Source organism: Trachinotus anak, unplaced genomic scaffold, assembly GCF_046630095.1.
Source record: "Trachinotus anak isolate AG129_WGS33_773 ecotype Australia unplaced genomic scaffold, CSIRO_AGI_Tana_v1 ptg000025l, whole genome shotgun sequence".
NCBI classification, from domain to species: domain Eukaryota; kingdom Metazoa; phylum Chordata; class Actinopteri; order Carangiformes; family Carangidae; genus Trachinotus; species Trachinotus anak.
In genome coordinates this window covers 21,478,462-21,490,938 of record NW_027273876.1, presented here as the reverse complement: position 1 = coordinate 21,490,938, position 12,477 = coordinate 21,478,462, and the positions used below count along the sequence as shown (strand labels likewise).

At 40.9% G+C, this 12,477-nt stretch overlaps 1 protein-coding gene across 8 annotated transcripts in view; it reads left to right on the top strand.

The window, feature by feature from the left end:
* The window catches only part of dnah9 (dynein, axonemal, heavy chain 9), a 195,717-nt gene that overhangs the window by 83,326 nt on the left and 99,914 nt on the right, over positions 1 to 12,477 (top strand). For all 8 annotated transcript variants that reach the window (XR_011685190.1, XR_011685189.1, XR_011685187.1 and 5 more), the window contains 6 exons: positions 127 to 269; positions 2,117 to 2,278; positions 2,537 to 2,770; positions 9,283 to 9,363; positions 9,984 to 10,163; positions 10,719 to 10,949. Coding sequence is in view for 4 of the 8 variants with exons in the window: in XM_071463599.1 (XP_071319700.1) it covers positions 127 to 269; positions 2,117 to 2,278; positions 2,537 to 2,770; positions 9,283 to 9,363; positions 9,984 to 10,163; positions 10,719 to 10,949 (1,031 nt within the window). In the remaining 4 variants the exon portion in view is untranslated. The remainder of the gene's footprint in view (positions 1 to 126; positions 270 to 2,116; positions 2,279 to 2,536; positions 2,771 to 9,282; positions 9,364 to 9,983; positions 10,164 to 10,718; positions 10,950 to 12,477) is intronic.

The following is a 12,477-nucleotide window of genomic DNA, read 5'->3' as shown; positions in this document are numbered from 1 at the left end:
AGCTCAGATCCTGACAAGATAAGAAAGTTCCCACAAATTTGGCTCTCAAACAGAAAATAATAGGACTGCTTTCTTCAGTCTCTGTGGTTCTCCCAGCGGTAATCTGGATCATTTTATTCACTCCAGGAGAGATTCCTGACCTCTTCCCAGATGACGAGGTGGAGAACATCATTGGCAGTGTGAGGCCAGAGGTGCGCGGCTCGGGATTGATGGATACGAGGGAAAACTGCTGGAAGTTCTTCATCGACCGCGTCCGCAGACAGCTCAAGGTGAACCAGTCAGAGTACAGGAAGCAGAGCTGGGTGGTTTTTTGTTTCTGTGAATTTTAACACTAATCATCCAGAAAAAGTTTTCCTCAGCGCCTCTCCTTGGGGGGGAAGTTTGTCATTAATCTTTCTCATAAAACTGTGTCTGTATTTGATCTCCATCCTCTTAATACAGCAGGATCATGCTGCTTCACACACTCGTTTAGCATTCCAAAATAAAACAACCCACGGACTTGGATAAACATCTGGCTCTATGATGAAGCCTCTCCCCAGACTATTTTCCTCCGTGACATTTCCACATGAACTTGAGCGCATTGGGAAGCGGCGGGCGTCGTTATAAATCACCAACAGGAGCAGAAAAGCCGCCGTTTAGCCGCAGATAATTTCACCAACGTGTGGACGCTTTGTTCCCCCTGGGGAGAGAAGGAGATCCAGGGGGTTGCTTATCCTGTCATTATTACAGTGTGTATCCACCCCCCACCACCACCACCCACATCCTCCACCGCTGCCTGGCTCCCAGCTCGAGCCTCCCTGGGCTGGAGAATGAATAAATGAGGGAGGCAGTCCCATGGGCACTAGAGAGAGCATTTCTTCCTGTTTGGTTCCCTCTCAAAATGTTCTGTCTGGATGGAGAGAGAGGAGCTCCCCAAAAATACTGTTACATCTCATTCAGAGTGACTCTGCATCCGTTTGCTAAACGGAGCCAAAAAGTAACAAAATTATTACCTTAATTACATTATTACCTTCACAGCTCAGAGCAGAACATTAATGTTTTTGGACGATGTGGGGGTCGGGACCCCACACTTGGTCTCAAGATCACTTTAAATAGGTGTGGGATGATTGCTGGCAGAGGAAATAATAAAAATAAAGATTCTGTGTTATATTTATTTTTTAGCACTTTTCCATATTAGCAACGCCTTGTGGAATTTCTTCAAATTTAGTTCAAACGTTCACTTGGACTCGAGGATGAACTGATTAGAATTTGGTGGCTACTCCTGCCACATGTCAAAGTGTCCTTGGGACAAGATACTGGACCATAAATTGCCCCTGATGAATGGGTGAATGTGGCAGGTATTGTAAAGTGCAGTCCATTCATTTACCATTTTAAAGTAAAAGGTGATATTCCTAAATAAATTTGTGTTTAATAAAATTATCACAAAATAACTGAATTAAAGGTAGAGCTACGTAGTGGAGAGGAAAAAGAGATAGGAGCCACGGGGGGGGTCCTACAGCTCGATGTGGTCTAAGGACTCATGTAGGTTCATCTGGCCCCACATGCAGTCTGTGACAAGGGGTCACATGGCTTCGTATAAACAGGTTTAACAGAAAGTGGAAACCACTGATTTGGAAAGTGAAATGTGCACATGTTGAACCTTATCTTTAAAATGTAGAGTTCCTCTGGATGAGTCAGTGTGTAAAACAAGTCTAATAGAAAATGTACAGAAAGTCTGCAGCTCTTTCTTCCTCCACAGTTGATTATCATCATCAGTGTCTTTGGGTGTGCCCTCTGCATGTTTGTTTCTTCAGTCTAATGGTGCTGAGCATCTGGCTGAGCGTCTCAACAAGCCAGCTGTTAGTCTCCAGCAGCGAGAATCAGTCTGACGTAGCCCACAGCTCAACACACTTTTAATTCACATGCTTACCGGAGGCTGTGTTTGCTTAATGATGTAGCTGCAAATAATTAATTCAGTTTTCTACTCCCCCTCTTGACCATGAAGAAGAGTTAATCAGAGCAGGAATCCCCAGCTTTCATTTTCTCAGTCTAATGGCAAAGAAAAGAAAAGAAAATGACTGTGACCAGACTTGACACTCAGTTCTGTTTGACCTCGGTGTGTGTGTGTGTGTTACAGGTGGCTCTGTGTTTCTCTCCGGTGGGCAGTAAGCTAAGGGTGCGCAGCAGGAAGTTCCCTGCGGTGGTGAACTGCACAGCAATCGACTGGTTCCACGAGTGGCCGCAGGAGGCGCTGGAGTCGGTCAGCTACAGGTTCCTGCAGGAGGTGGAGAATATTGAAGTGAGAGCAGCTCATACGTTAATACACACACAGGGATGAAGCACCTACAATAATGATGTTCACACTCTGAAAATGTAATTTCAAATGTCAGGCACCACAATGCAGTGAATGTGATATTAATTTCAAGAGCAAGACCGGAAGACCCCAAAATTGAATTCAGAGCCTGAGCCTCAGGAAATATTGCTTTCCAGCTGAATCTGCAGAGTCATCTGCTTTTAATGCAAAGTAACCAGATCTGTGACTTTATAATTCTCACAGCCTCAAGTGAAGGAGTCAGTCAGTAAATTCATGGCGTATGTGCACATGAGCGTCAATCAGACGTCCAGGGAGTACCTGGCCAACGAGCGGCGCTACAACTACACCACGCCCAAGTCCTTCCTGGAGCAGATCAAGCTGTACCGCAGTCTGCTGGGTCAGAAGAGCAAAGACCTCACCACCAAGATGGAGCGGCTGGAGAACGGCCTGCAGAAGCTCAACAGCACCTCGGCTCAGGTACGGTCCGGTGCACACCATGTTAAATGATCCACTCCCTAAAGAAACAGTATCATTCACATACACATCTGTGATGTTAAAAAAACTTTCATAAATGTATTTGTTCTTAATGCAACTAATTAATTAATTAATTTAACTATTAATTTTCTAGGTTAGGGGCCAATTATTCTAACTGACTAAAGTCCATAAGGTCCATTTAGTAGCTGTTCTGCAGCTTTTTAATTACCGGTATATGTCATGACCTTCATCAGCAGATGTAGTTTGCTTAGACATCAGTGAACTGAAGAAGTTTTTTTTTTTTCAGAGCACTTTTCATCTACATTCTTGACCTTGTAAACAGCAAAATAATCTCACAACAAGAGGCCATTTAGTAGCAGTTAAAGTGGTTCAATCCAGATTTTCTTTCAGGAAGTTGGAGTTCATATTTAAAACCTGGTTACAGATGTTAATCCATCATGGATGAGAAGAACGTAAAAAATGGAAAGTTGAACATATATAATTTCATAATCATCATTAACAGTCTGAGTTTGACTGAAAGTAAACACAAAACATTTTCCTAAATTCACACTGTTCTACTTGTGGAGCTGCTTGTCAGCTACCCAGACTAGCTGGTTATTAAAATGTGTTGATTTAGCATATGTAGCTCCTAATACAGAGTTGATGAGTGCCAAGTTAGAATGACTCATATTCAGAATAGCTACAATTATGAGCATAAAAAGAGCCAGAATGAAAAACACCCAAACTTCCCTTCAGTTGCGTCAAACACTGGCTCCATCTCTGAGCACTGCTGGCTTCCTGAACCCTGTCATTCATCTGACATCCAGGTTGCTATAATGAAAAGAAATGACAACGACTGAAGTTGAGATTCAGTGCAGTAGTAAAGTTGTTCTAGAAAACAAAAGTGAAATTATGTAGCACAGTAAGTGTTTGTATGTCTCTGTGTGTTGAAGCATTATTGTCTTTTGTCAATAGCAAGACAAATTACACCTGCTGTAATATCCATTCTGGACCATTTAAACACTTGTTTTCCCGCTGTGATGTTCAGGCTGTGTCTCCACTTGAGAAGAACAAACACATCAAATTGATCTCAGCTTCTTTACACGAGGCATCACTTTCTCTGACAAGTCATTTTAAAATATACTAATTACATATGAAGCTGTAGAGGAAGTTTAAACTCTGTTCTGTCCACAAAGTTAGTTTTTATTTTTTGTTCTGTCACCTCAGCCATGAACAATCTTCCGTTTAGTGTTTAGTCTGTTTTTAAATCTGCCTCAGATTATTTTTAAAGACTCTGTCCTGACTGACTAATAGAAATTTTATTTGCATAATACACCTGTCAAGTTAACACCAGACTGTGTGGTAGTTTTAACCTTCCCTCTAATCTCTCTTATCTTGTCTCTTCTATGTGATTATATTTGTCTGTTTTATCGTTCGTCTTATTTATTTCTGCTGTTTTTATTCTTTCATGTTGTTCTTATACTGCTCTTGTGAAGGTGCAATTTCTTACCCTTCCATTAAATAGTATCGGTATTAGTTGTATAAGTAGATAATAGTAGTAGTTGCAGTGGTAGTACTAGTTGTCCTGTCAGACCTGCATTTAAAACTGAAATTTGAAATCACTTCTCCTCTGCGACCTTAGGATCTGTTTGAGGTGGTGAAATTGATTTGTGCGACTGTTGTGGTGCAGAGTTCAACTCCTGTGAATACTTAGATGTGAATTTGTGCTGTTGACCAGCAGCGAGCTGCTCTGATGACAGTGCTGACCTTTGAGGGGATGGAGGGCCACAGAGTCCAAATTGGAGGAAGATGTCGTAGCTTATTAACCTTATACACCATTTACTGTTATCTCGATAGAGAAAAAGCTGTTCAACAAAAGAGCAGAGGTTTGCAGACAGTTAGACAAATACATCTTTTGAATAAACTGACTGTTAACAAGCTTGTTTGCTCAAAGAGCTTGTTTTTCCTCTCCGATGACTGAAAACATGGTGAAGAAAATGCCAGCAGGGAGAGAACAGACATTAGACAGAAGCTAATGTGACTGACTACCATTAACCTGGCCACGCTGACTAACAGGTCAGTCATTAACTCACCAGCTACAGCAGTTGATTAGCCCTGCAAGTGGTCACTGCGTCACTGAGTGACTGGTACTTTGTGTTGTGACTGCTGCTTTAGTATTGGCAGTAGTAGTACCAATAGTATTAGTAATAATATCATTTTCAAACAGAAAATGAGCTGAACATCAAGCAGAAAAATACCTGGTTTCCTCTTTGTCCTTTTTTTGATTTTGTTGTGTGTCATGTTTCCCTGCATCGTTTCATGTTTCCATGTTTCATATCTACACCTGGATCCATTTGCTCAGATGTTTGCAGTCTCCACACCTTTGCAGATGAGAGCTATATGAATAATGCAACACAAGGTCTGTATGTGAAGCAGCCCTAATTATAAATGGTGAATGTACTCACTCTCACACAGCGAGCATATCCACTGAATATCCACCGCTTCGCATAAACATGCCCACACACAGCCACCCGCACAGAATCACACATGCATAAACAGCTCTTACACACAGGTGACGTCAGTGAAACACACAGAGTCCTGTGTGTGTTTCCCTTCACACTTCACTGTAGGAATTAGACAACTTACATACACACATATATAGGAGCTGTATGGTAATTGAGGAGCCCTCTAATTAGAGAGCACACACTTTACAGCAGCAGCAAGCCACCATTAATGCACCCTGTTGTTTTTAGTGCATCCACACTGATGGTCACACAACTATAAGTATTGTTATTTAACATTCTGTGCAGAAGGAGCCGAGCGGCTGCTGTGGTCCGGATAAACAAGACCAGGAGGGTTAAAGCAAAGGATCTCCATCTCTCTCTCTCTCTCTCTCTGTGTGTGTGTGTGTGTGTGTGTGTGTGTGTGTGTGTGTGTGTGTGTGTGTGTGTGTGTGTGTGTGTGTGTGTGTGTGTTGGGGTGGACTGTAGGAGATGCTGTATAAGTGAATGAGTCATCTGCTCCCCAGAGGATACATTAGTGTTTTTTCCTCTTCACTTTTGTGGAGGTTATTTCCTACCTCTGGTTGCTTTAGTCTTGAGTAGTGATGTGTGCGTCTGTATATGTGTACATGTCTTTGTATTGTTGTGAGGACATTTTGGCCAGTCCTCACAACTTCAGGGTTAAGACTTGGTTTTAGGTTTAGACCTAGATTTAGATTTAGGTTTAGGTTTAGTTTAAGGTAGTGAATGTAAGACAAGGATGCGTGTGTGTGTGTGTGTGTGTGTGTGTGTGTGTGAGAATGGATTCACCGCCCACTCATCTTCTCATGAACACTTACTCAGGTACACACACTTTTTGACATTGTACTCGTAGTAGCACAAGTATTAATACTACTAATTAGTAATATTAGTAGGACTGTTAATACTAGTAGAAATTCTAATTTCAGTAGCAGTTGTAGTAATAGTAGTAGGATTACTAAAGTAAGAGTAGTAATAGTAGCACAAGTAGTAGCAGTTGTTGTACTAGGAGTAGTAGTACTTGTAAGACTAATAGTATAGAAATAGTGATGGTTACCACCACTACACATGTAGTGGCAGTTGTTGTAATAACAAGAATAAAAAAAGTAAATGTATGAGTAGTAATAGATGTAGTACTAGTAATACTAGTAGTAGTACAATTGGTAATAGTTACTAATACTTACACCACTACACAAGTAGTGACACTAGTAGTAACAATGGTAGTAGGATTACTAAGATTAAGAGTACTAATAGTGATAGTGATAATAGTAATAGCAGTTGTAGTAGTAGTAGTAGTAGTAGTAGTAGTAGTAGTAGTAGTATTAGTAAGAGTGGTAATAGTGCACAAGTAGTAATGGTTACTAATAATTACAATAAACTACAACACAAGTAGTGGTAGTTGTAGTAATAGTAGGACTTGGAAAAATAAATGTAAGAGTAGTAATAGTATCCCTAGTAATAATAGTAGTACAATTAGTAGTAGTTACTAATACCTACAACCACTACAAATGTACTGACGGTAGTAGTACTAGTTAGTAGTAGTAATAGTACTAGTAGCAGTCAGTGACTCCCAAAAGCCAGAGACTGAGCAAAGTGTTAAATGTGAACCATTCAGCTTTAGCATTAGAAAAAGAAAAATGGCGGTTTTGCCTTAAAAGGATAGTAACTGGAAACATGACACGTTACCCCCCCCCCGACCCCCCCCCTCCACCAACGCACACAGCCAGATGTCTCTTTGTTGCGTGAATGAAGCTATACTTAGTCACCACGGCGATGCAAGCCAAACACTGAAATCCCAAACTGTGTTGAATTGAGCCGTGTGTTTTGATCCATAAGCCATCTCTCTCTCTCTCTCTCTCTCTCTCTCTCTCTCTCTCTCTCTCTCTCTCTCTCTCTCTCTCTCTCTAACATGGATGAATGGGAGTCGTTGCTGCTTCAGTATCAGATCTCATGTTGCCTAAAGAAACAGTTGTTCTCATTTACATTTACAGCAGCAGAGAGAGAGTGGGCTGTTTCATAAAGACCGTCAGGAGCTTCGTTTTCCATCTGCAGCAGATAAACACAGAAGCCGCCCAGATGTATTGAATATCGTCCGTGTCTCCCACCAATTAGTTTGTCCCTCTTCTCTCCCCCCTCCTGTCTTCCCCACTGCCTATTCATCATGTTGATGTCTCACTTGGTGCTTGTCTAATGTTCGACCGCATCTTTTGTGCGGAATCGTCACCGCCCGAAAGGACTGTCTTCCCCCCGGCCTGATTTCCTGTTTGTTAATTAGCTGAAAGACAAGCATGAAAAACAGTCTGCTTTTATTTCCCCAGTGCAACATTTTGATGGAGTCGGACGGTAATGCAGAGCCCTATTTGTCCGGGAGTTATGAGGAGTTTGTACCAGCTTTAATTTCTCTTTATGACAGTCCTTGCTCCATGTGTTTGTGCGTGTGTGTTTTTTTGTGTGCTGATAGCAGCTTCTGATCATAAAGCTTTTTTTTCCCGCATGTTGTTCATCTTTTTCTGCACCTTTTATCTTCTTGGATGGAAATAGATTTTTTTCTAATAACGGATTAAAGATCTGTGACCCAATCCTGCAGAAAACAAACAGTTTTGACCGTTTGTGAAGCTTGTTTGTTTGACTCTCCTGAGCCACTGAATCCTCTTTATTGCTGCAAAGCATTGAGAAGATGTTTAGGTTTCAATTAGATTGCCGTCGAACTTGATCAGAGATTGTATTACCAATAAGATCCAACAATGATGCAGACAACAAAAACAAATGATCAGGCCTTTAAATCCAATTAGATGATAGCAATAGATTCATTAGTGCCCATGATATACACATTGATTGCTACTTAAATCATTTAATGAGACAAAAATAAATTATTGTCAGCGGTCTGCCCCTATACTCTATTGACTACTCTCCTCACATAATGCATGTGTTCTTTTCTGCCTCTATCCCCATGAAAACTGGACAAACTTTGTCGTTTGTGTGTTTTCCTTTTGAAAATTTGACATGAATATTCATATCAACATCATGTCTGTGGAGACGGAAAGTGGTTAGCCTAGCTTAGCATTAAAAGTAACAGGGAAACAGCTAGCCTGACTCTGGCCGAAGGGCAGATATACACAACCATCACCTCTAAAGACTGATTAATACATCATGTTTTGTTTGTTTATTCATACGCAAATAATAATAATAAAAAAAGAATACTAAAATAAAAAAGTACATGAGAATGGACAAATTTCTATTTTGTATGGACACTTCAAGTCAGTTTAACATTTAAAAATCATGCAATGTTTCCCAAGCAAGGCTTTCCTGATTCCAGTCTTTATGCTAAGCTAGGCTAATTGGATCCTGGATCCAGCCCCGTGCTTAACACACAGATATGAGAGTGGTGTCAATCTTCTCATCTAACTATTGGAAAAACAAGCAAATAACTGTCTAGAAAAATATTGAATAACCTCTTAAAGATATCCTGTGGGATTTGTGACCTGCACTGGCACTGGATAAATCTTCTCACTGACTGCAGAGGGTGGTATTGGTCAGGTGGCCACAAAAAATATATAAATATATGACATTCTCTTTTCTTCCATTAACTGACAGTTAAATGTGGTAATTTTCCTGCAAAGACACAGAAGTCTGAAGGTAAACATTGATGTAAACTGTGCAAACAACTACTTGAAAACTGTAGACAGTAGTTAAATATCACCACTGCTGTTTGTTGACACAAAAACTCCACATGGGATCTTTAAGTGTGGATTAAAGGAAGATGTTTCCACACTTTAATGTGTTGTAGATTTAATTTTAAATGGATAAAATTGCCATTTTGTCCACCAGTCTACTCTCAATGATCCACAATGACAAAGTGAAAACATGTTTTTAGAAATGTTTTATAAACTGAAATATCTTTCATTCTGGTCTGGTGACTATGATCCACTGTTCATTCATCCGTATCTGCAGACTTGGCTATAACTCACACCTGGCCTCCATGTCTCATTCTCTCAGGTGGATGACCTCAAGGCCAAGCTGGCTGCTCAGGAGGTGGAGCTGAAGCAGAAGAACGAGGATGCTGACAAGCTGATTCAGGCAAGAACGCGCTGCTTTTTAATGCTGCACAAAATATCATTGTTGAAGTGTTGGCGTTTGTCTCTTACAGTACCTCTGCAGTTGTTTGTTATCTGCAGTTGGGTTTTATTAGCTCAGGTTTTGCTTGTCTGCCTCTGAGAGTTCTGCTCTGACCCCAATTTCAATGGAGGTGAAGAGAACTTCACTTGTGGGGCTCAAAGAAATGAAATATGACATCTAAGAAATGCAGCTCCAGCAACAGTGTCCACATCGCTCTGGATAATCCACAGACACGGTCCTGGTGTTGGGTGTAGAAACTGCTCAGTACAGCGTGAGAAGTTCATAGAAAGATGGGATTAAGCCTCTGATCTGTTTCAGCTACTGTTATAGATCCATCTGGGATAGGTTGGAGGGGAAATGTCAGCACGCTGTTTTTTTCTGCATGTTGAACTTTTCTTGCTGCACCTCCATGTTTGTGAGACTTTGAATTTGTCCCTAGTTCCATATTAACTCACTTTGTCGCTGAACTCTGGATGACTTGCTTGTAAAGTTATTTTTTTTAGTGTGTCCATGTTGTGAAAGCTAAGCCACTGACTGAACTTCCACCATTAACTCAGCAATAAATCACAACCTGTCTGCAGGTTGTCGGGATAGAAACTGAGAAGGTGTCCAAGGAGAAAGCGGTGGCTGATGAGGAGGAGCAAAAGGTGGCGGCCATCGCTGTGGTGGTCAGCGGCAAGCAGAGAGACTGTGAGGAGGACTTGGCCAAGGCTGAACCTGCTCTCATAGCTGCTCAGGATGCCCTGAACACTCTTAATAAGGTCAGTTACTCTCTCATCCCTCGCTGTGTCTTATTGATTTGCTCAATCATACTTTTCTCTCTTAGTTTTCTTTAAGAGGCGTTGTGTTGTTTTTTCTTTTATTTGATTTCATTCTCCCAGCTTCAGTGGAATAAGTTCTGTCCACACAGACCTTGAACTGTATAAAAGATTATTGAATCACAGGATTTAGCTGTGTCTTTGCTAAAATAATGTCTTCTGTGTTCTGCAGGCGTTTTACTGCATCTTCACATCCCATGTAGGTTTATGAGCCTAGGGGATTTTCAAAAACACCCTCTGTGTTTAAAAGGTGCTCTCTACTCAAACAAGCAGAACAGACAGTTCAATCACTGCTCTGAGCTTTCTAAAGATGCCCTAATTAGTATTCTCTGTTGTCTTCTCAAAGTCAGCACAGGTTCTTCTTCCTTTATTCTAATCCTTCACTTTTTCTCTCTTTCTTCCCCCAGCAGACCACAGGGATATGCAGTTGTTCAAACTCAATTAAATCACAGCTCTTTCATTTTCCCTCCACCGCTCCCTCTGTCTTCTCTACGTCAGAACAACTTGACAGAGTTGAAGTCGTTCGGCTCTCCGGTGGCGGCGGTGACCAACGTCACAGCAGCCGTCATGGTCCTGATGGCCCCTGGTGGAAAAGTCCCGAAGGACCGCAGCTGGAAGGCTGCAAAGGTGATGATGGCCAAGGTGGACGCCTTCCTGGACTCTCTGATCAACTTCAACAAGGAGAACATCCCAGAGGCCTGCCTGAAAGCTATTCAGCCTTACCTGCAGGTGAGTTAGTCTTGACTTATTAAAATCACCGCTGACAACACGCGGCGTGCAGCATCTGACGCTTGGAAAGTTTCGCTGATAAGTCATGAATTCAGCAGGGGCGTGATTACAATGACAGCGCCACATTATGGCTGCCAAGTGTCCAAATGATAGCCAGAGAAATCAACTAGATAATTAAGCGTTACAGATTTAACAGCCGCCCTGATTATGAAATTCAGTGGAGCAGATACGAGGTAAGTCAGAGCAGCAGATAAATTCACCATTTATCATGTACACTGCCCAGACTCTGCTTCCACAGACTGTTCATGTACCATGATTTGACCTTTAATATTTAATAACTGTAGTCAAAAATCAATGTTAAATCATGTTCATGAAGAAAACACCACAACACTTCTAACTCATCATGTTTCAGTGACTTTACAAGTTAAAGTTTAAAGTTGTGAGACAGGTCAACAAACTGTAACAGACAGACAGTTGTAAGAGCTGAATTTAATTCCTTTTGTATCCAGAAGTCACTGTCACTGACTTCATGGGGCCTAAAAATGCAGATACTGAAATGACATAACACTTGTTGTTTTTCTGCTACGTTTCACTTGGTGCTATGAGTAACTAAAGGCATGTCTAATGTTAGCTAATGTTAGAAAACTTATTGTGTTTAATGTCTTCATGACTCTTCTTAACTTGTGCTACTGTTACAGCACATCATTCTGTATCTGTAGCCACATTGGCTTCTCTTCAGTAAGTTAGCTAGCTGGGCTAGCATGAAGGGAATGTGCAGTGGAAATGCAGTCATCATTAGATACAAACAAAATGTGCCTTTTAGCTTTCTTTAATATTTCTTTAATTTTCTAACTAATGAACTGCTCTAATAAATAAATCTGTCATTTGATACTTTGGAAAATATATTTTTTAATTAGCTGACACAGCCTATTCAGGGAACAGGGAACACAACGAGACTTTCTGTTCCCCACTTTCAGGTTTTATGGTATTAAAGTGGTAAAAGTGTCTGAGTCAGGTAGAATAGTGCTGAAAATGTCCTTTAAATCCATGAGATCAAGCTGATCTGACATCCAATGCAGTTTGATTCAGTTTGATTATGAATTTTGTGTGTGTGTGTGTGTGTGTGTGTGTGTGTGTGTGTGTGTGTGTGTGTGTGTGTGTGTGTGTGTGTGTGTGTGTGTGTGTGTGTGTGTGTGTGTGTATGTTTGCCTAACTCCTCATCCCAAGTGTAATTTGCAACAGTGCACATAGTATTCCTCAGAACAGCATTGTTGAAGGCCTAGTGTGCCCCAAAAAAGCTGCTGCCATTTTGATCTGGACGTGTTTTTGTTCAGCACAATATGAGGTTTTATATTTATGATGTTGGGTTTTTAATCACATTCATACAGCAGCACTTGTAACTAACTAATATGTAAATTATTTGTAATGTATGAATTTAATTTTTTAGAATAAAAGAGAAAAACTACCCTGATGAGATGGGGCAGTGACTCTGTCACCATATGTTAGTTAGAGTGAGATTGAAAGGAAG